The sequence below is a fragment of the Catharus ustulatus genome, chromosome 2, assembly GCF_009819885.2.
Source record: "Catharus ustulatus isolate bCatUst1 chromosome 2, bCatUst1.pri.v2, whole genome shotgun sequence".
Lineage (NCBI taxonomy): Eukaryota > Metazoa > Chordata > Aves > Passeriformes > Turdidae > Catharus > Catharus ustulatus.
The window spans coordinates 57371366-57393510 of NC_046222.1; the positions used below are offsets into that span (position 1 = coordinate 57371366).

The 22145-nt window shown below is 45.5% G+C and overlaps 2 protein-coding genes across 5 annotated transcripts in view; one reads left to right on the plus strand and one right to left on the minus strand.

Moving 5' to 3' along the window:
• The first annotated feature begins 3576 nt into the window (after window positions 1-3576).
• Window positions 3577-13733, plus strand: LOC116992561 (fibrinogen-like protein 1). Of its 2 annotated transcripts, none has more exons than XM_033052323.2 (9): window positions 3577-3696; window positions 3995-4052; window positions 5304-5388; window positions 6116-6326; window positions 7284-7443; window positions 9590-9687; window positions 9769-9857; window positions 11250-11440; window positions 12388-13733. In XM_033052323.2, exons 3-9 carry the CDS (start codon window positions 5314-5316, stop codon window positions 12575-12577), a joined length of 1014 nt encoding a protein of 337 aa, XP_032908214.1. In that variant the 5' UTR covers window positions 3577-3696; window positions 3995-4052; window positions 5304-5313; the 3' UTR covers window positions 12578-13733. The 2 variants fall into 2 exon arrangements, with proteins under 2 accessions (XP_032908214.1, XP_032908215.1); XM_033052324.2 differs by lacking the exon at window positions 3577-3696 and adding an exon at window positions 3718-3809.
• Window positions 13734-14173: 440 nt separating this feature from the next.
• THSD1 (thrombospondin type 1 domain containing 1) overlaps window positions 14174-22145 on the minus strand; it is a 29648-nt gene continuing 21676 nt past the window's right edge. For all 3 annotated transcript variants that reach the window (XM_033052321.2, XM_033052320.2, XM_042779026.1), the window contains one exon: window positions 14174-18912. In XM_033052321.2, coding sequence (XP_032908212.1) covers window positions 17537-18912 — 1376 coding nt within the window. In that variant the 3' untranslated portion in view covers window positions 14174-17536. The remainder of the gene's footprint in view (window positions 18913-22145) is intronic.

Sequence of the window (22145 nt, forward strand, 5' to 3'; positions counted from 1 at the left end):
AAGGGACTTGTTCAGCAATTGCCTAATGTTTGAGGCAGTTAAATTGTTTTGGCACCTCTCTGTTGGGCTGAAGAGATCCTTCCAGAACCTGCAGTTCTGTTCCTGTCCTGACCACATACCTCTGCTGCTTGCCCCTGCCTGGGGCAGATCAGGCTCCCAAATCTAGGCAGAGTATTGCAGTTCCTGGAGTCCCCTTAACATGCCCAGTGAGACCAACTCTACCACACCCTGTCATACACCATCCACAGCTCTTCTCACCTCTGTGTACTTGTTCTACATTAAACTGCCCTGACTGAAATCTCTCCAGGAGCAAAACTTGTTCCTGCCCTTCCTCTCCGTGCCAGTCAAGTGCCCTACTCAGGAGTGTGATGTGTTTGTGCTGTGTTCTTCAGCCCTACCTAGGAAAAGCTCTAAGGAGCCCCTTGCTCCATGACCCTGCTGGGTTTCCTGCACACACACCCACAGCCAAAGCAGATGGTGGAGGTTTGGATTCCCAGCCAGGAGCAAGCACACAGCTTCTGTGTTTGCACCTAGCCTTTAACAGGGAAAAAGGCATTTGGCAGCACAGGGCTCTTCCCCTTCTCAGAATAAGGCATCATGAAATTAAAAGGCTGCAGGATGAGACCTGGAAGATTCAGACTCAAGGCAAAAAAACCAAATTAACAATGCAAGTAATTAAAAAGTGGAAGAACATGCTAAGGTTTGTGACTGGTTCTTCTGCATTAAGTATTTTACAGCAAAGCATGTTTTTCTCAAAGGGATGTTCCAGTTCAAATTGGGAGTGAATTGGGTCAGGGAAGTTCTCTGACCTGAGGTAGGTAGAAGATCATGGAATCCACATGCTCCCTCTGGTCTCAGGATTAATTAATTGGTACAGCTATTCTGACATGGGATTGCTGGGACTTGTGTTTGCCCTCAGGAACTTATAAACTAATTACATTTGTTGTGTCAACCCGTTAGATACTCATAGGCTGCATGCAGACTCATTAGTTAAACTAAATTATGTATTTGCTCTTTGAACGTTATCAAAATATTCAGATCTAGCATGTTTCATGGTCTGCCACCATTGCTGCTTCTTTGTACACAGATTTCTGTGGTTACTCCTTGCTTACCAACCACAGACTTTTCATAAGCAAATGCCGGTTTCGGTTATTTCACAGGTTGAAACTATGGTGGCTGATGTAATCCTTCCAAATTTGTCTTACTTTTGATGAAACCCTTTATTGTTAGATTAAAAAACAATAAATATTTGTTTCAGATCTCATATATTAACTTTGTTTTTAAAAACCTGGCAGCCCAGATTCCTGCAGAGATATATACTAGCTCAAACATCAAGCCTGCAGGCCCCTGGTAGGTACCTGTAGTGCCTGCAAAGGAGTCTGATCTGCAGTCTCTCCCAGTGAGCAGGGTGTTCATGGAAGGTGGGATGTGGTAGGAAAGTATAGAAATAAGGTAAATGCATAGAGCGCCTGGATTCACTGCAAGTCATCTCTTTGGCTTTGAGCTGGGCCCAGACTACCCTGTATTTCCCTGGAGCACAGGCAGGCAGTCAGACTTGCTGTGAAATTCTCAGGTCTCTCTACCTCCTTTGGAGCCTGAAGCAGTCTGCCTCATTTCTTGCTTTTCACCTTTAAGAACAATCAACAAGAAACTGGTCTTGGAAGAGTTTTGAGATCCCACTACTGTCTTCCAGCTGCAGTGATGTTCCTTTGGGCTCTAAAGGTGTTAATATCCATCAGGTGTCATGCTCCTGTCTTCATCCCAAGCCATTTTTTCGCCATAACTGTAGGAATATCAAGAGCTACCCCAAAGCCATACTCTTCAGTCACATTTATGCACCAGTTTGCATGTGATGGTACTTAATTTGTGAATAATTATTTTTTGTGACAACTATTCAGCACCTACATACTTTTCCTGGAAGGAAGGTAGAGGACAGCAGGGTAGGAAGGTTTTTAGTTAATGAGACTGTTATTTTTTGCTGACAAGATCACTGAGTATCTTAAGAAAAGGGAATCTGATCTCCTTCCAAGTAACTAAACAGGAATTTGCCTTCCAGAATATTTGTGGAGCATATGTATTCCAGGAAAAAGCCCAACCCAGCATTTATTGTCACGCTGCCTAGGGATTTCAACATCTGGGAGGAAACATTGGTGATCACACAGTGTCCACATTCCTTATGATGACTTGATTATTTTAGCTCTGAGCCAGTGGAGCAGTACCTGAAGACACTCTCCTGCTGGACCCACCTCATGTGAACTCAACCTCGCGGCAACCCCGCTGTTGTGCTTCACATATTCCTAAAGCTTTCTCTAGCCTGGGAAAATAAGTTAATCATGAAACAGGTATGCAAGAGCCATGTTCCAGTTGAGTGGGATTTTCACATGCAGATGTTGCTGAGACGAACATTGGTGGAGGCTAGAGGCAGTGTGAGAGTGCTCCAGATGTCGTGGCTCTGAGAGATGTTTTGGCAGCCACTGAACGAGGGTTGGAGATTGAGCCCTGTTCCTGCAAAGCTGCAGTGATAAAGCACACGTGTGAGTTTCACACACTGCAGTTTCACTGCTGCCTTCTGCCCTGGCACCAGCAGAACTTAATGTTATGAGGCCTGATGCTGCCCAATCACACAGCCCTGCAGAGAGCTGCAGGCACTGACTCTGCCACCCACACCATGACTCTAACACTGACACCACAGCCCTGTCTCTGATCCCACATGGGATGGCTCACAGGCCAAGGAGATTTTTGGCCACCTAGACAAGAGCATAATATTGTTGCTCAGCATCTTGAGCACTGCCTGGATGGGTCCAGCTGAGAAAGAGTTGCTGCTGCCAGTGAAATCCCCAGGGGATGATGTGCAGCCTCCCTGTGCTCCAGTGCGTGGCAGCTGAGCACCCTGCTGCCAGCTGCAGTTCCTGGCCAAAGGGGCAGAAAAAAGGGCCAAGTACCCACTGGGGAGAAGAGGAAACATTTCACTCCATTTCATAGCTGTCAAACCAGTCTTAAACTGGGGCTAGAAAACAAGTGAGAAGAAAAGCACTGCTTACATAATCCTTTGGCACTGAAATGAATCTGGGTTCTTGCGGGAGAAGAGGAATGCAGTTTTTAAGGAATAAACAGCATTGCTGTAGTTGGTAGTAGCTGGATAGTCCTGCTTTCCTGAAGAGTAGGACAGACATTTACCATGGGTTTATGTGCTTTGTCTTTTGTGCCCATGGTTTCTTCACTGAATAAAGCTCTGTAAAATGGAACATTCCTGCTGTTTTCTTTAAAATAATCTGTAATTCCTTGGCCATAATGCAAAGGGAGGCACCCATCTGTTTGGTTTTGTGGGTTTTTTTCTCTTTTCCACAAATGTCCTTGTTTGTGTTAACTAGCAAATCTAATCATACAGCTCACAGGAGAGTTACACAACCCTCCTGAGATTTCAGTCTAACAGCAAATCTTGCTTAATACCCCCACATTCGCTTCTTGCTTCAGATTTGCAGCATTACAGCTGTGCTCTTATAAAACAGATTAAGCAGCAAAAGGAATGCTGAATGGAAAAGCTGGGTTATTTCCACCTTGCAGAACTTACTGAAATGATCTTGGCTGTGTTAAAACACGAGCCAAAACTCCCACTAATGCTCCCAGGGAGCATTAGTCTGAGTGATTCACATAAACACTCAAAGAAGTCAGTCTTGGTTGAGCTTCCTAGTCAAGGTAGGTAATAGTACACAAGCAGCAGAGCCCCTCTTCCCTCTCCTTTAGAGAGCACTGTTGATAGAAACCTCCTGTTGTTTATTCTCACTGGGAAGCAGCAAGATGAGTACCGGGTAACAACAGAAAACTTGGGGATTGGGTAACTTTCACACAAGGAATTGCAAATACCTTTTCTGTGAAACTGCCTAGTGCTGTGAAACATTATTCCTCTGTGTCCTTGATGTGGGTCATCTGGGGAGGAAAATCTCATCAACCTCTTGAAATGCAGCCAGGTTGACTGCATCACTTTCTTTTGCAGTTGACTTTTAAGGGAGACAATCTTTCCAGGAGGAGGTCTGAAGAAAGGCAAGTTACAGGTATGTGCATTTCATGTGTCTTGGTAAAGGTGTAGATGGAGTTGCTTTCTTTTTCTCTGCTCTGCACTGTCTGGTTTCCAGGAGCTGTCACTCATCCCACCCTTCCTGGTAGCTTTTTGCCATCATCCATGGGCACCGTGTGGGGTCTGACTCTGACCTCAGCACCAGTGCTGCAGCTGCCAGCACCACTGTGGGGTGGTGTGAACAGCACCACTGGTCCTGGGCTCCCCGGGTTCCCCTGCTGCAATATTGAACTCTTCTCTCTATGAGCTGAAAAATTTCCAGAGACCAGGACACCTACCTGCTCATCATCTTTTATGGGCAACTTCTGTGGAGATCTTCTTCCCTTGGTTTGCTTTGAGCCCTGCCTGCCCATCTTGACAGAGGACTCCTCTGTTGCAGCAGCTTTGGTGGTTTGGAAGCAGCTCTAGCATCAGCTGCTGAGGGGATGCTGATAGAGCCATAGCTGGAACAAAGCACATCACTCAGAGCACAGAGCTGCGGAGCCAAGTTTGTGCAGCACTTCCAGATGTGAAGAAGGGAAGTTTGGTTTAGCCTATTTTTCATACTTTTTCTTTCCGGTTTTGTTTTTTTTTTTTTTTAAAGCACCATGCAAGCACACTGCAAACAATTTGTACTGTTCACATTCAGCTGCATGTTCCCAGTGGCAGTCACTTAGCACGTTTTCTAGCTAAGACTCTCCAATCAAAACCACATCTACGTGTTGGGGCAGATTGCCAGTAAACATCTTTTCCCCTGAAACCCAAGGAAAAACTATCTCATGTCCACTCTGTCACACGTGTAACTTGGCCTCCAAAGTAATCCCATCCTCACAGACCATTCCAAGGACTGAGGAGAGGCAAGGTCTACAGTCACTTAACCAGGAGACAAATTCCTCTTAATTCCACTTTGACAAAAAAATCCTCAAGGAGACATGATTCCTGAGCAACAACCTATCTGTGTGGATATCTGTGAAGGAGAAAGAGGCTGCTGGAAAGTCACATAGAGTATTTATTTCAGTGGGAAATCAGGAGCAGATCTAAGTCTTTATCTCTGTCAGCATACTGCATTGGTGCTTCAGCTTCTCCTTAATATACATCTTACCCTGATTTTGTCCTGCCTGTAGTTTCAAGCAACCTCCTTAACAAATTCTGCAGCATCTCCTGGGAAATTAAACTTAAGTGTGAGGGGAGATTAAGTTGTGAGAGGAAGTAAAAGCTTCCATTACAGTTTGTCCATGCCTCTTTTCAGGTGATTAGAAATGAGTGTGATGATGCACTGGTTGCTACTGGTCCTTCTCCTGGTCAGCTTTGGCTCACCTGCACCCAGGTTTTCGGTGTGTATCTTTTAGTTATGTTTGTACACTCTCTCAAGGGTTCACCATTCCCAGTCATGCAGAGATAGATACTCCACCACAGGAGGGATGGAGTCCTGCAAGAGCAGAGCAAAAAGGCATCTGGCTGCAGCTAAAGGAATGTCATCCTGATAATACAGGATTTTCATAGCATTAAGGGCTGTGCAGCTGTCTGGGAGACTGGACTGACATTACTAAGAATTCAAAACAACAACAAAAGCAACAACAAAAATCTATTTTTTAAAAAATGTATTTACATAGCTAAAATATGAGCTCTTTTTCAGTTTTATACAAAGCGAATTCTGGAACCTTGCTGGTTTTGCCCATCTGCAGTGCAAGAGCCATGTTTTCCCTCTCTTACCAGCCTGAGCACTTTCATAGTTTGCAAACCTTCCCTTTGAGCTCATCAAGACAAGGGGAGTCAAGACAAATTATTTTTGTCCGAAGTAAATTTTTGTGCATCTGATCATATTCTGGCATGCTGTGATCTATGCCAAGTTGTTGCAGAAACCCCTTTTCCACTGGATTCAATTCAACAGCTCATGCTGTGCAGGATTTGGACATCTTAGGAAGAGATCACCACGAAATCATGTTGATCCACATAGGGAGTGTGAAATGTTAGGGTAAAGAGGAAACAGATACTCCTTTCTCTGTGTCTCTCCTTACCACTAACTGAAGTGTGGGGGGTTTTGTTTTATTTTCTCCATAGGACAAAGATATCTGCCTCCTAGACAACAATAAATTAAGACAAAGGGTAAAATATCTTCAAGACTCGCTTTACTTATATGAATTGCAGCTGAAGGACATACTGGAGAACACTTACCACAAAACAAAAAGTGAACTGTTCTCAGGCAACAGGAGCGTGCAGCATGAGACGCTTTTACCCACCACCAGTGGAAATTTGATAGTGTATGACCAAGGTACAGTTTGCAGTAGTGTGCCACAATGATTATTTTCCCCTGCAGTGTCCCATTTTATTTCAGTGTCGTATTTTATTTCTGCTAAAAGTTTTAGATTTTTTTAAAGTGGATTGTGATATAAAATATAGATACATGGGAAGGAGAAGAGCTGACTGGTTGCCATGAAGAGCTGACTGTAAGATATCCCTTGGGGCTAGAGTCACTTATCCCAGCTGTAGGCAGCTATTACCCAGATACAAAATTGACATCTTCAGCTGGGCTTCTTACCTGCAGAGATGAACAGTCACCTTGCATGTTTTCCATCAGATTTACTTTAGGTGTCTGCTTTAGGAAGAGATGGGTCCTGTTCTTGAAGAGCCCATATTCTCTGAGTGACTTAGGGGAGCCCAGAGTGCCTGGCTCAGCTGCAGGCACTGAGACTGTTTGGATGAGCCAAGCCTCCCTGTTCCTCAGCTTCCTCATTACTTCTAGAGGGGAGGAATAGGCATCCATACTTTGTTCCTTAGTGTTACTTTGAGAATATGGTAATGAATGACATCATTTCCTGTGGCCAAGATTTTAGCCTTTGGGCATTACATTGAAAGTGTGAAGTACTGAGATCCTGAAAGGCTGTCTCCTGATACAGCCCTGGTAGAGCTGGACACAAGAGTTTAGCCTGTTATTTTAGGAATATTGTTCCCTGATCTTATCAGAAGTACAGCTGAGGTTACCTTACCTTCCACATGGAAATTAGCTTCTCTGCAAATGATCTTGCTGACAGATAAAGTTTTGTCCCAGACTGGTGTGGCTACTACATTGCTGCGCCACTTCCTTGACTTTACAGGGCTTGCAGAGTTATGCACAGGCTGGCCAAGTGTCCTTATCCCATAGACCCTCTCAGTGGTGTCTTCTCTTGGTGGCACACAGCCCTTGGCTTTGCCCCCAGCCCATTTAACAAACCAATACTGTTCTGCCCAGATTGCTCTGCAGTGTATAGCAGGAAGAGCACCACAAGTGGCTACTACCGGATCAGGCCCCGAGCAGACCGAGAGCCTTTCCTGGTGTTCTGTGACATGTCTGGCGGCGGGGGCTGGACTGTCATTCAGCGGCGGAGTAATGGCAAGGAGAATTTCAACAGGTGGGTGCCTTGTTCTTGCATCAACAGGGCCTGCAGTCAGACCACCAGCTCCTATGCCTGTCCTGCTGCCAGGCAAAACCCCACCCTTGAGAAGCAGGATATGCAAGACTATATATTAGTGATGATAATTTAGGATTAGGACAATCTGGTGGTACCTATTGGCAGCAGGGCACCATTTTCAAAATGGATCTATAACTTCTTTTCCATGGGTTGTCTCCATTTGAATATATATTTTATCATTATTGAAGACTGCCAAAGGCTCCGAATTGGCAGGTATCTGCTACCAGTGCACAGACTGAGACCTGTTGAACAGATCTGTTCTTATATCAGGAATTATGTTCAGCATGTTGTAACATTTATTATCGTATTCATTTATGATCGTATATCATTCTAAAACATGCCAAACCAGATTGTCCTTTTCCTAGGCAAAATCCCAGAGAGGTGACTTTCATACTAAAATTTGCAGGAGAGATGCTCTGGTAGCACAGCTAAGAGGAAATGTCCCCAAAAAGGTAAATTCACTATCATAGCACACACAATTTCAGGGCATATCTAATGCCTCCTAAAGTCTATGCAGTGCATTGCAAAGTTACCTTAACTGACTCTAAACCAGCTTGCCCAGAGAGTGGTAGCTATGTAGCCATGGTAGTTCATCCTGAAAAGGAGCGTTGACTAGTATGTAGGTCAGGCAGAATGAATATCCATAAAAACAACATGAGAGAGGGAATAAACACAGGGTAATTAAAACTGGAAATGATGACACACAAGGAAGTACATGAGAATATCAAAGGTAATACATAGATCATGTGAATTATGACTTGCTGAAGAGCAATATCAGATGTTTTGCTGAAGACCAACGTGACGACTGCTGCTTTCCCTTTCCATTTAACTGGAAATGCCAGTCTGCGAGCACTGCCTCTGGCAGTTGGAAGGTTTGACCCCCATATAGGTGTGTGCACAGGTTTAGCAGGGGAAAAAGTAAACTCTGAGTTGTATTTACAGTAATTTCACGAATACAAGCCGCACCAATTTGACCAAAATTTTGGTGGAAACCCGGAAGTGCGGCCAATATTCCGGGGCGGCTAATACATTAACAAAATTCTAAAAGCTGCCAACACGGAAGTGAGAGCCCGCGGCAGCCCCAAGCCAAGCTGGAGCCCGGCCGGCCCCGGCAGAGGTGGGAAAGCCTGGCAGAGGCGGGGCCTGCAGTGTGGGGGGCGGGCGGCAGAGCCTGAGCCAGCAGGGCGGGGCAGGGGGGGCGGCAGAGCCCGGGCCAGCAGGGTGGGGGAGGGGGGGCGGCAGAGCCCGGTCCAGCAGGGCGGGGGAGCCCGGGAGAACTGGGGCTAGCAGTGCAGGGGAGCATGGCAGAAGCAGGAAGGACGACGGGTGGGGCTGCCTGGCAGCGGGGGAAGCCCAGCAGAATCGGGGCCAGCAGCGTGGGGGAGCCCGGCGGTGCGGGGGCCTGCAGTGCCGGCCAGGGCGAGGAAACGCGGCGGCGGTGCAGACGGGAGGGGGCGGCCGGCGAGCCCAGCGGCGGCGGCGGCAGCCCTGCCGGCAGGGCTAGCAAACGCGGCGCGGGGTGGCCGGCGAGCCCGGCGGCGGCAGCCCGCCGGCCGGGCGAGTGAATGTGGCAGCGGGGCGGTGCTGACGGGAGAGGGGGGCGAGCGAGCCCGGCAGCGGTGGCAGCACCACCCGGCCAGCCCCGCCGAGCCGTGGCGCTGAGCTGGGCCACCCGGCCCCGTCGGCAACCATGAGCGGGCCGAGCCTTCCTGGCCCCGCCCCGAGCCAGTAAAGCCCGCTATGCCGTGATCCTGTTACTAATTGGCCAATTTGTGAAAGCTGTGCATGGATTCTCGCGATGAACGAAAGTGCGGCTAATATTCGGGGTGCGGCTTATCTATTGACAAAGACAGCAACATTGTCGAGGCACCGGAAGTGCGGCTTATACTCCGTGCGGCTTGTATTCGTGAAACTACTGTACTTCTAAGATAGAGTGACAATTCTCAGCTCAGTTTGGGATGAGTTGGATACTTTTAGGAAAGGGTGTCTAGAGATACAGGTGGAGTTTTACTTGTTACCATACTCTACTGTCACAAACTGTCTAATCCCCGCTCATGATGAAATTGATATTTATATCTCTCTGCAGAAAATGGGATGATTACAAACTGGGATTTGGAAAATTCCAGGGCAAGAATGATGAATACTGGCTGGGCAATGATCACATCCATGACCTGCTTGCTAGAGGTTTGAGTATTTTTTTCTCTATAGATTTCTTTCTAATTTGCATGAGGTTGTTCATCTAACATGACACAACTTTATGTTTAGGAGAGAACTCATTAAAGATTGACCTGATGGACTGGCATGGGGAAAGACGTTATGCAATCTATGAAAATTTCCAGCTTGCAAATGAGCAGGTAAGAAATGGGGAGAGCAGTGATTTCCTTGCTTTGGTCTGTGAGGGTGGGGCAGCTGCACACATAGCATCAGACCGGTATCAGGGTTGTATCTACAGCTCTGCAAAATGTACCTCCTCTGGTTTCCTGGGCTTTGTAGTTTGTCTGACTGACAAACAGCCCTGGGGTCAGGGGCATAATCCTGGGACTTTTTCCTTATGACTGAGTGCCCAGATCAGTGGGTGACAGGATCATGTATTTGTGCCCTCTTGCTAACTCTGCTGCTAAACAGGGGTTCAGGGGTTCCCACATGTATTTGTGCCACAGGGCACAGGGATTCCCATGTATTTTGCCTCTGGCCTCATGATTAAGAGTCTTCTGTGAGCGAGAAGACCCTTAGAGTTTGAACCTCTGCAACTACATGGAACCCTGTTCTGCTTCCTAAGAGAGTGTTTCTGACTGTCACAAAGAAGGCAAGTGCCAGAGCAAATCCTTTCCATTTCATTTTAAAATAAAACAGGGAATTCTAATCAAAGCTTTGAAAGAGCAGTTGTAAGTTTCTGTCTTGAAGAGAGGTACCTGTAGCACTACACCTACTGCTACAGACACAGAAAGCCCAGAGACAGACACATCCTGTATTTTCATACTGTGCTTTCTAACTGTAGACAGTGTCGGGCTGCATACAGGTGCTGTTCTTTGCAGGCTTGCCTTCCTGAGCACCACATGTAAGTAGCCCAAATAACTAAGGATATTGCATGGGCCAGTCCTAGATCCAACTCCATCACCACTCCAGAAATGTGCACATTACACCCAGTTTTCAATTAGAGGTTTCTTATGAAAAGTTTGAACAGCTTCATTTTAATACCTTACTGACATTTTTCATTAAAAAATGAGGACAATGATGACAGCAGAAAGCCCACAACATAAAAGTGATCATCCATTTAATATCAAATATCTCTTAGACCTATCAGCTGTGCATAATGGAACTATTATTCTAAGTATTCCTACCAAGATCAGACCATAGAAATCAGATGGCTTCTAGTCCTTGGAAGAGCAAAATGCCTAAGCATTTATTCTAGCTGAAGAACTGATCTGTTTATGAAGGCAATTGACATTTGGCAGTTTTCTGCTAAGTTGTTCTTGATTGGCTAGAGTTTTCCATCTTGCTGTAAAATGTATTAAATAAACCTGAAGCCCTTTGTAGCAGCAGCAGTAATTACCACTTCCTTCTGGAAGTTTAAATCCTACATTGACCAACACTAGGATCATTAAACATGGAGACGAAAGTCACCCTTGGGTTCAACAGTCATGCCTTTGACAGTGGATGAAATGTCCAGAGCTAATTTGACCTCAAAAATGGGAGGAAAGGCAGAAAGAATGGATATAAAATAAAGGTTTCACATATTCTTGCAGGACAATTACAGGTTATGGTTTGGCACCTATTCTGGTAATGCTGGCGACGCTCTGTCTGGTGGGAGCAATTTTGAAGATCAGTGGTCAGCCTCTCACAGAGGGATGCAGTTCACCACATCTGATAAGGATCATGATCGATTCCTGGCAGGCAACTGCGCGTCAGAGAACAAGGGTGGCTGGTGGTTTAACAGGTATGGAAAACAGTTGATTCCTCTTGAATGTGAAGGGTGTGGGTGGCTGTACAGCCGAGAGGACTTGCCTGGACTTACAGCAGCTGGAGGTTGCTGTGTGCACTTGCCACCTCGCACAGCCAAACCTAAGATGTTCACACCTATAGATCCTCAAAGGAAAAGAATTTGCTTCTTTTGTTATAGCAAAGCAAGTAAGTTTAATTCACTTTAAGAAAATGGGTCAGAACGAATGCACAGGGGACAATGACCTGGAAGGAAAAGAGGCCAGTTAAAATTCCTGACAGTGCTTTGTGTTATACTCCAGTGAAGAAAACAACTGCAGCCATGGTAAGGTGAAGTGTGTACAAAGGACATTTCCCTAGAGTGGAGCATGTCAAAGGGCAGAGCTACCCCATAACAGTTATGATGGTATATTTACTGTTTCGGCATATGCCACACATCAATGGACAGGGACTCATGTGCAACAGCTCTGGAAACAGGGATATAACACTCTCAGATTTTCTCTGCTTTAGTGCAGGATGAGCCTCTTAGACCAGATTCTCATCAGATGTCAATTGAAATTGGTAGAGATACAAAAATGTACATCAGTAGTAGGATTTAGCTCGATAATAAGACATCTGCATTTTTAGATGTCAATATGGAGCTGCCAACACTTGAGCTAGAGTGTACCAAATGGCACTACACCCCTTTGTTCCTGCCATGTAGTTCTAATGCCCATAGTTAATACACCTGAAGGAGTCAACAGGCGGAATTATCCGACCAGTGTGGTGTCTGCTTTAGGACAATCCTCATATTCCTCTGTGTTTCACTAAATGCATAAACCATTTAGACCATTCTGCCCTGGTATATCTAAATATGTTGTGTGAGAATGCTACTTCACTGCAATGATGCAACATCTTCTTATGCTAGACAGAATTCCCTTTTTGTCTTTCCTGCATTGTTTCAAGGTGCCATGCTGTGAACCTCAATGGGCGATACTACAAAAGAGGGAAGTACGATGGATCCCATGATGACGGCTTGGTTTGGTCTACATGGCACGGGATGTGGTACTCACTGAAATACTCAGCCATGAAAATCAGGGCTCCGTTCTTTATCGACAGTGAGAGTGGAGATGGTGAGAACAGTCAGACCAGCTGAAACTTGCTGCTTTGGAAAAAGAATGGTGTAAGTTGATAGCCAGTGCTCTGCTGCTGCCAATCGCCATACCTGCACTTGATGGCTGGAGTTGCACCTGCTTCTGCTACCTGAAGCTAACAGCATGAGTTGTTTGAGCACAGCCAGACAACATTTAAATAAAAAACATATGGATCTCAGTCATGGCATAACTAGAGATTTCTTTTTCAGCAGCTTTCAAGACTTTGTTGGAGAATGTTTACTGAAAGTTCTCTGGACTTCGAAGGATAAAGCATGTCCTTTAATCAATCTATACTTTTAAAAATCAAAACCTTTCTCATACTGATTTTAGCTATCAGTGTTTCAGTCATGAGAACATCAGGACAGAAAGAACAAGGGAATGGGGAATTGGACTTTATCTGGTGTGCCTCTGTTAGTGCTTTGTTCTGCATCAGGAGAATGTTTTTAAGCAACTTTCCCTATGGTTCTAATAGCCACACTTCAGTTGGAGAGTGCTTCTGGAGTGTGTGAACCCAAACCTGTGGATGGACATGCTCCAACTGCTAATGTGCATCCAGACTGAGGCTGCTTCAAAGTAAACACCCACAATACAGACAGTGTGGGTTCCATTCCAACAGCTTCCCACTGCAGATCCACTGCTAGAGTATACCACAAGGCATTAAAGCAGACAAAGACAATCCTGCCAACCAGATTTAAGCTCCAGACTAAAATTAGGCATATTTTATTAAAATTAAGGTGAGCACAGGTATTCCTAGGAGTTCCTAAAATGCTGTCACAATTCATTTGTACATTCTCCTGTAATTTATCAGATGATTTTGCATTAGTGAAGGGGAATCAGAAAGTGGTTGAACTACAATCACATTGCCTTCATTGTCTCACTGGGGTGAAATGAAAGAGCAACACAAATGACTGAAAGAAGTGGAATACTGAAAATTTATTTTCTACAGCTGTTAATAACAACAGTTAAAAATGACGAGCGGTATCAGCTTGATGGAAATCATTTAACTACCACGCTATAGAATAAACCCGTTTCCTTTTTTTCTGATTTATAATAATTTTTTAACTGGTATTTCTTTTCCATTTACTTGCTTTTATATCCATACATATTGTAATTCATATGCATATCAAGAAAGAGTGAAATAAAACCATCTGAGTAGGACTTAATATTTTTCTCTGGTTTTCAACAATAGGATTGGGAACAGAAATCTGGATCAAAATCTTGGAAAGCTCATAATATGAGAAATTTATTCTTTCAGTGTTGGCTCTGGTGCTTTTTCACCTTTGTCCTGGGTAGTTTAATGGGTCTGCAAGGTAAGTTTAATTTTCACAGCTCAAGCTTTCCCAGAGACAATGCAGAGGCATGAGGTGAAGGTTCAGTTTAAAACTTGACTGCAAACACAAACATCCCAGTGTAATGGACTCAGGGAACTGTGCTCCTAAAGCCTGTGCCTTTGGCCAGACTGCTCTCCTGCCCTCTTCTCAAGCTCACTCTTGTGGAATGAAATGTGCACCTACATATCTGAAACAAGATTGCCCTTCTGAAGAAAGGACTGCAAAAAGGCAACGCTTACTCTTTCCCTTCTGATCCTTACTTCTGTATTTTGATATGGTAAAATCTTAGTACAAGGTTGTAACTGCATGTTGGGACATAAGGAAGAACTTTGCAGACATTATAACTGTACTGAAGGCAGAAAGGATAATTTTTGTCTGGGTGGAAGACACTGAGAAATGTGAATGAAATAAATTCATGTCTTCTGGTAGGTGATGCTCAATCCCATTCTTCACTGAAGAGAGAGCTAAGGAAGTAGGATAAAGGCCGTGCAAACGACAGCACTTAGGGGACAGCATTTGTGGTCTGGCAGTTCATTAAGCAGCTGGTAATCCACCTGATAATGGAATACCAAGCTGGAGATGAAGTCAGCAGGGCTTAATCAGACAACCAGCACCCAGTCCAGTTCCCCAGCAAGTGAGCAATGAGCGATGTAAAGTCCAGACTACGTAACCTGTTTCCTTGTGTGTCAGTATGGAGGGGTAGGCATTACAGCTGGACTGCCTTCAGCCAGCATCAATGTTAGAGTGCCTTTTCCTGTCTCCAAGAGAGAAAGAGGAGGCCAAGGTATGCCAAGCTGGCAGGGAAGGGGTCTGTCCTGTTGCCTTTGACGTAAAATGTACCTAAGAACATCTAATGCATAAGACAACCCAACACTGGGACAACTTTGCAGAAAGCAGCATCTGATTTAGAGCAATGTTTCCCCCTTTTCTGTCCTCCTGTGGTAAAGGAAACTCCCTCTGAGATGCAAGGGTCACAGGGCTTTGTGCAGAAGCCTGCAAATCCCACAGCAAACCCCAGGAAGCATTTCAGAACCTTTAATCTTAATAAACAGGGTAGCATGCCACTAGCTGAGTACTTATTGGATCTGAGGGCTACCGCCAAGCTCAATTCACTCCCGCTGAAGCTCAGGGGAATGCTTGCTGAATGCTGCTGCACTGCACATTTGATCTGCCAGGGTCTCTCTCCCATGCTGAGAGACTCTATAAAGCTTAAACAGATACTGTTGCCCTGCAGCTCCAATGTTGATGGATTGCGGCTTCAGGGCGAAGGTACTTACACCACAGACCTTGCCTTAGTCCAGGAAGGGTGAGTAACCTGAGCAGCAATTGTTTCAGAGGTCTGGTTTCCAGCTCATTTAAGTCAATTTAAAGACTCATTACATTTGATTGCCTTTGGATAACTCTTCAAGCATCAACATGTCCTGAAACGCTTTGAACAGCTTTTCAAGCTGACAGTTTATGGGAATGCATGGCTGGTACCAGCACCACACTGGGCCAAGGGCTGAACATCGGCATCTTGGCACGGCTCCTGGGAAGCAGGGAGCTCACATCACCCTGTGAGACGGATCCCTCACTGCAGCAGCAGCTGCAAAATGTTACCCATTAAAAAGGCCATTCAAACAGCCAGATTTGACTCTGGTGGCCAAATGCTGAGGCTTGCTCCCCCTGTGTTGTCACAGCAGGTAACACTGTGTGCCTGTTAAGCCACCTGTGCCAGCTTTGGACACTGCAGTGGGGTGCCATCAGAAACCGGCAGCTAACACAGCAATGCTGCTCTTCCTTTAAAATTGCTGTTGGTTTGTGGAGGAGCAGGGAGGAGGAAGAAGTGTGGGATTGGGAAATCTCTCTCTCTCTGCTCAGGAAGCCAGTTTTGAGAAAGATAGCAGCCTACTTCCTGAGAATGGAGCATATGCTAATTTTGGCTTCACACCCACAAGGCAGGTTAAAGGGCATGTAAGGTTGGGCTCCTTAGGGAAGAATTGATTTAAGACTAATAGTCCACTGCCTAAACCCTTCTTCTTTTACACCAACCTCCATGGGCAACATCTCCTCTTGTTTTTGCCCACTAGCACTCTCCTGGTCTTTGCAAAGTCCTCAGAGAGATGGTTATCCTAATGGCAAGAAAAGTCTCCGTCATTCACAAAGGCCTGAGCTCTGCTTCTGCGGTTAATTGGGGCTCCAACCCAACTCTGAACACTTACAGCAGAATCTAATGCCAAATTTGTGATATCTGGTTTTAAAACACAGCAAAAAAGCCCACCATGAGTTTTGTAGTTCACTGTTACTGCTCTCTACAATTCCCTGAAAGGAGGTTGTAGCAAGGTGGGGGTTGGTTGGGCCCTTCTTCCAGGTAACAAGTGACAGGACCAGAGAAATGGCCCCAAGTTGTGCCAGTGGAGATTAAGATTTGATATGAGGGAAAATTTCTTCACTGAAAGAGTGGTCAGGCATTGGAACAGACATCCCAGGGTAGCAGTGGAATCACTGTCCTTGGAAGTGTTCAAAAGGTGTGTGGATGTGGCAGTTAAGGGATATGGTTTAGTGGTGAACACAGTGGTGTCATGTTAATGGTTGGACTCAATGATTTTAGAGGTCCTTCCCAATGTAAAGAATTCTATAAGACTCTCTGTGAATCACCAGATATTGTCAAGTAATTTTATTCCTTGTTTCCAGAACAGGTATTAATCAATCTTGTTGTTTGCTGGTTTTGTTCATAATTTATTTTGAGCTTGCTGTAGTATTATTGTCAATATATTTACACTTAAAATTTTTAATAAAGGAAAAGATGACTATGGATAGGATGCATAATTCAACAGTTCTCTCACTGCTTTTTACAGGTAACATGGAGTAACATTTGAATGTAAATGCAGTAACATTTCTGTGAGGACTAAAATCTGATCATCTGTTTCCTTTGCCCTCCCCAGAGCACGCCTTTGGTACTAATTTCCTGCAAATATTTTTACATTGTTTTCTTGATATAAATATTGACAGTAAGAAAATACCAAAGTCTTAAATGATGAAAATGCCTCCTCAATTTTAAATTCACTCAGGAATTCAGCATCAGCTGAATTTAGCACTAGCTAAAACCCTCCTACCATATGAGTTATCTGAGCAACAATGACAAATCACCACAGTTCACTGATGACTATCAGAAAAATGATGAAAACTGCTCACAGCTTGAGCTTTGTGCTTTCTAGATGGGAAATAATTCACTAATCAGGGCAGATGATTGAAGGTGCTGGACAGTGGATGCTTCAGTATCTAACAGTCTACCAGTACTGAGTCCACAAGGTGGGAAATGTCAGTGGCACTCATCATGTATGATGCACAAAACATGACTGCTTTACACAATAAAATCTATTGGCTATTCCTGTGCCACACCTTAACTCACACGTTCTTTCCCAGGGTACTTTGTGTGCCTTTTACACACATACATACCAAAAATAATTATATGAAAGAACTTTTAAGTAATTAGAAAGGAATATGTTCCCACAAGCCAGACCTGGGGCATTATCCCCTCCTGCTGTGTATGGAGGTAACGTGATTCCTGCTCTTTGCTCCACCAGAAGCCAACTGATCCCACAGATCCTCTCCCACGCACGCCACTCCTGCAGGGCCGCAATGAGTCACTCAGATCACCAGCTTCTCAATGCTCAGAGTGCTTGTTTCATCTTCTTCATTTGAGCCAAAATACCCAGGGAGGTCGATCATCTGCTGCTCTGCCTCCGTTAAGCCAAAAGTAGAATTGTCATAAAAGGCAAACTCAGGGTCCAAGGGGAAGCTCTGGCACTTGTCCCTTCGATACTGGCTAGGGCTGACACTTAGGCCTCTCTGGGAATTATCTTTGCCATTTGGGCCTGTTTCTTTCCGCCACACACCTTTGGGGTTAGGTGAAGGGCCCCTCTTACTTCGGCTGGGCTCAGGCTTCTCAGCTGCCTTCTCCTGACCAGCAGGCTGCCGGTCTGTGATCAGGTCCAGCTTCCTCACCGGGGGCCCTGCCCTGTGGTGCGGCTTTGTGCCATGGCCCTGTGGTTCACAGCCCAGCACAGTGCTGTGGGGCTGATCCAGCTTTTCACAAGCTGGATTAGCGTTTCTTGATTTTGGCCGTGTCCTCTCCTCTAGACCCTGGTCCCACGTCCTGGTCCTGGATTTGTAGAGAGGAGTCTGTCGGGGTGTGAGAGTGGACATGCTTCTCTCTCTGAAAGGCCTGGCCTTTTTAGTTTCATGGAAACTGGCTGTTCTTCTGAACTGCGAGTTTCTGTGACAGCCCCTCTCAGGCAAGTCCACTCTGTTATCCTGGTGCTTGGAATGACCTCTTCTTACCAAGGTTTGCGTAGGGCTCATTGCAGGATTGGCCTGTGAGAATGGAAAATCCAGCCTAGGGTGAGAGCCTTCTCCCTGGAACTTGGGCTGACTGGTTGGCTGGTCCAGAAATGGAGATTTGATCCGAAATTTGTTTGCCGCTGCCTCCTCTTGGTTTTCCCCGCTCAGGGGAAGCACTGTGGTGGCACCAAGAACCGTGTCCGTGAGAGGATTCTGAGAGACATGGTACACCTTAGTGGTTTCTGTCAGGCCTTTCTTCTTCATCTCTTTCAGCTGCTGCTGTGCCAGGCGGTAGCTGAAAATTGGAGGGATTATTTTTTGGGCATTTGGCTGAAAGTTTTCACTTCCAGAGACATCATCTTCTTGGGCAAATTGGAGGCTTCGCCTGTAGGTCAGGGGAATGTTAACAGGGGCATCCCCTCCTTCAGCAAAGCTGTCCCGTTGCTTGTTGCCTTGGCAGATGTTCTCCTCGTCAGAGTTTTTCCGGAAGCCAGGGGAATGAACAGAATTTCGTCGGACAGTGGTGCTGCATTTCTGAGCTCTGCAGAGCTTCCTCCAGAGGGTGATAAGAACAGTGGCAAAGATGATGAACAAACATAGTGAGATGCCTGTGATGGTAACGATATTATTTGCTTTCTGGTCCTCTCCTGGCTGAACAGAAGGTGGGGTGGGAGGCTGGACAGCTGTAAGAAAGAGCACGCACATCTGTCAGAGTTGCACTGGCAGTAACATTTTGGTATTTGAGGATGGATACTTTACTACCAAGGAAAAGAAGCCATTAATACAGAATAGGAAGCTGTCTGCCATTAAAATTTGCTCATTGGAGATGACTTACTACTCAGTGACTTCAAACTGGCACAAATACATACTTACTTTTAAATGTAAACATTGTTTTTCCCTGCTTTGCCATTTCCATAAGGTATTCCTAAATCCCTGTAAAATGGAGGAACTCTGTTTGCCTTTCTTTATGAAGTACATTTAGATTCCCTGTTGAAAAGTGACATAAAGGGGGTAAAAATAATTCAACCCAGGCTAGTACTTCAGGTATCACTTTAAAACTATTTTTAGGAGAGCTCAAGTGGGTGTGAGAATTGAAATGAGTTTGAAGAGAGAGGCAGCATGAGGAGAGGCAATGTAACTTTTTCAAGCAATCCTCTGAGGATGCTTCTACCATTGTCTGGTGCCACAGTCCCAGAGGACAAAACTTTTCCATGCCACAGCAAGCTTTCGAAGTGCCATTGCTCTTTCTCCAGCATTCTACTATTGATACCCTTCTGTTGTGGAATGGAGATGGGACTTCAAACACAGAAGAATACTTGCAAACCTTTCTTCATTGACAGGATAATTAGCCACTGGGACAGGTGTACTAGGGAAGTCTTCATGGCCAGAATTCACAGACTGTCTGGACAATGCTCTCGGTCACATGGTTTAGCTTTAGTAGTCCTGGGGGAGCAGGGAGTTGGATTCAATGCTCCTTATGGGCCACTTCAAATTTGAGATATTCTATGATTCTAACCTGTAATGTGACAATCTCAGAGCTGTTCACAGCCTTGTTTAAACCTCTCACTTGCCCATTCCATCCCATTACAGATGGCTGAACCAATGACAAATTGGTAATTCCTTTTTTGAATGAGGTCTCAAGCATTTCAGGTGCAATCTTGAGCAGAACACAGCATGGTTGAAAGTGGATTAATTGGTCCAGTAGCTAATTTTAGCAACTGTTAGTACTGCCCAAATTCTTCTGGTCAGACATCAGCTCCATAAAGCCATGAAGATTGTGTTGGAGGACAAGGCTGATTAGTAGCAGTTGATAAGAGCTGGCCATGGAGTTGTGAGTTCAGATGAAACCACCGAACAACCTTGCCCTAGTCTCCAGTTTTATCCAGAACCCAAAGCCTTCCATCAGACTGACAGTCAGCTGTAAGACTTGGCAGGTGCTCCTGCCTTCACCACAGTGACTGTGCAGGAATAGGAAATGTGACTGCAGAATAACAAGAACTGGACACTATGTACTTCCCATAATTCAGAAGAATACACACTCAACAGCAAGCTGGTAGTGCAGCTGTTAGGTGGGCAGGATGTACAAATGCACTGATGAACACAGGCCAGAAGGTCTTGGGCTGCTACAGAACAGACATGCAGGGTGCTGCACTGGAGATCCACTTCCCTATTTCAGGGCTACCTAATCCCAAATCCTCTAAAAATCCTAAAAAGCCATTGGATTAACTTTGATCTTTGTGTCACTCTGGGAGCTTGAAACCAGCTTAAAGCAAGACCACTGCCTGTTGAACCTTATAGGAGGATCTCTAAAACTCGCATTCAGTCCAATAACCCCATGCCAGAGCCCAGAGCACTGCTCTTCTGGATACCTGGGCAGGGAGCGAACAAGCTGACCTCAGGGAACCAGGCAGGGCCGCTGTTAGGCACCACTGCAGCAGAGCAATTCATTAATTTCTCATCCTCGTCTCAGTCATGTTTGCTTATGGATATTTTCCAAATACTCCATTCTCTATTTGTAATGCATGCTGTGCTGCATTGTTTGGGGTACACAGCAAACAGCAAGGAACTGCAAGCTTCTAAACAAGACTGGGTCCCTATGGTTTGCTTCTCCCTGCACCTCTTTGGCCCCTGCACCACATGCTGGCCTTGCTCACTCAGCCATTTGCTCCATCTGCTGGACTAATGACTGCAGAGTTATGCTGGAAACAGAACTTGTCTTCTTCCGAAAGCTGCAGACAGCCGGAGTAGGAAGGGTGAGGGTAACACTCCCAGCTTGAGATCAGACAGTGGTTGAACACTATAAAGTCACAGTGTCAAATCACTTCTCGAGCAAGTTGAGATTCGATGGGATGAAATCATGTATGTGATTCTGTAAAGGAAGCTGCCCCATGTGGGAGCAGGAGGATTAGAAGCCATGTACAAGACAAAAGGGAGGTATTTCCTCCAGATGATCCCACAGCAATGGGTGCAGATGCAGGGCTCTTCTGCATCTGTGCTCTCTATGTATCAACCTTCCTTATTAACCCAGAGACCTCACTGGAATCTAGGGATTGTGCAGACCTGCTGAGTCCAACCAGACTGCCACAGGTGTGTGCACAGTCTATGCGTAGGATGGCTGGAAACCATCATACACCTTTTACAGCCGCACACCTGCACAGGAGGAGTGACCCCTCCGAGAAGTACCAGAAGCCTGTCACCTCCTTGCATGCAAAGCAAGGTCCACACACAAACTATGTTTCCAGCACCTGCTCTTCCCGCAGGGAACCTCCTCCAATGACCTCCCTGCACCTGGAGTGCTCTCTGAGCTCCAGAGGTGGGGAGTGAAACTGGCTAGCAAGGAGCCAAAACAGATTATATACTTACAGACATACCTCTCCAGCAGATAGTCAGAAGGCATGGGATACCTCAGCTCAACAGTAGCTTTGGAAAAATGCTAACAACCCCCCACTGCGTTTTGGTGGTGGCATTACTGTCTACAGCAGCCTCAGAGAGTCTGGCATAGAAAAGACAACTAGAGCAGGGCTGTTTTAAGCTGGGGGCCCAAAGCATCTAAGTTGTTCCTCTCTGCTTTCACTCACAGCTTTACTAAACAAGCAACATGGTCAGCATTTTCAAGTCATTAAAGACATTAGACCTATTAAAACATTCCCAGTGCTTCATGAACACTGACAACATGCAATACCTGGCTTGATGGAATATAATTTTTAGCATTTTCCATTCACCCAAACTTTGGCTAAATACAACCCACTTCCTGCTGTGTTCCACAACACATTTCAGTCCTGCCAGTATACTTCTGAGGCCTTCATCCTCAGACACCCTGAAGCTGGTTCAAGCCAACATTTCTATAAAAAACATAGTTCTCCCCTCTTCCTGCTCCAGCTGCACGTTCTCTCCCCCTACTGTCTTTTCCTTTTCA

Coding starts and splice junctions, on each gene's coding strand:
- LOC116992561 (XM_033052323.2), top strand. CDS start 5,314: ATGAGTGTGATGATGCACTGGTTGCTACTGGTCCTTCTCCTGGTCAGC. Junction 9,688..9,768: donor CCATGACCTGCTTGCTAGAG/GTTTGAGTATTT, acceptor CTTTATGTTTAG/GAGAGAACTCATTAAAGATT. Junction 9,858..11,249: donor TCCAGCTTGCAAATGAGCAG/GTAAGAAATGGG, acceptor ATATTCTTGCAG/GACAATTACAGGTTATGGTT.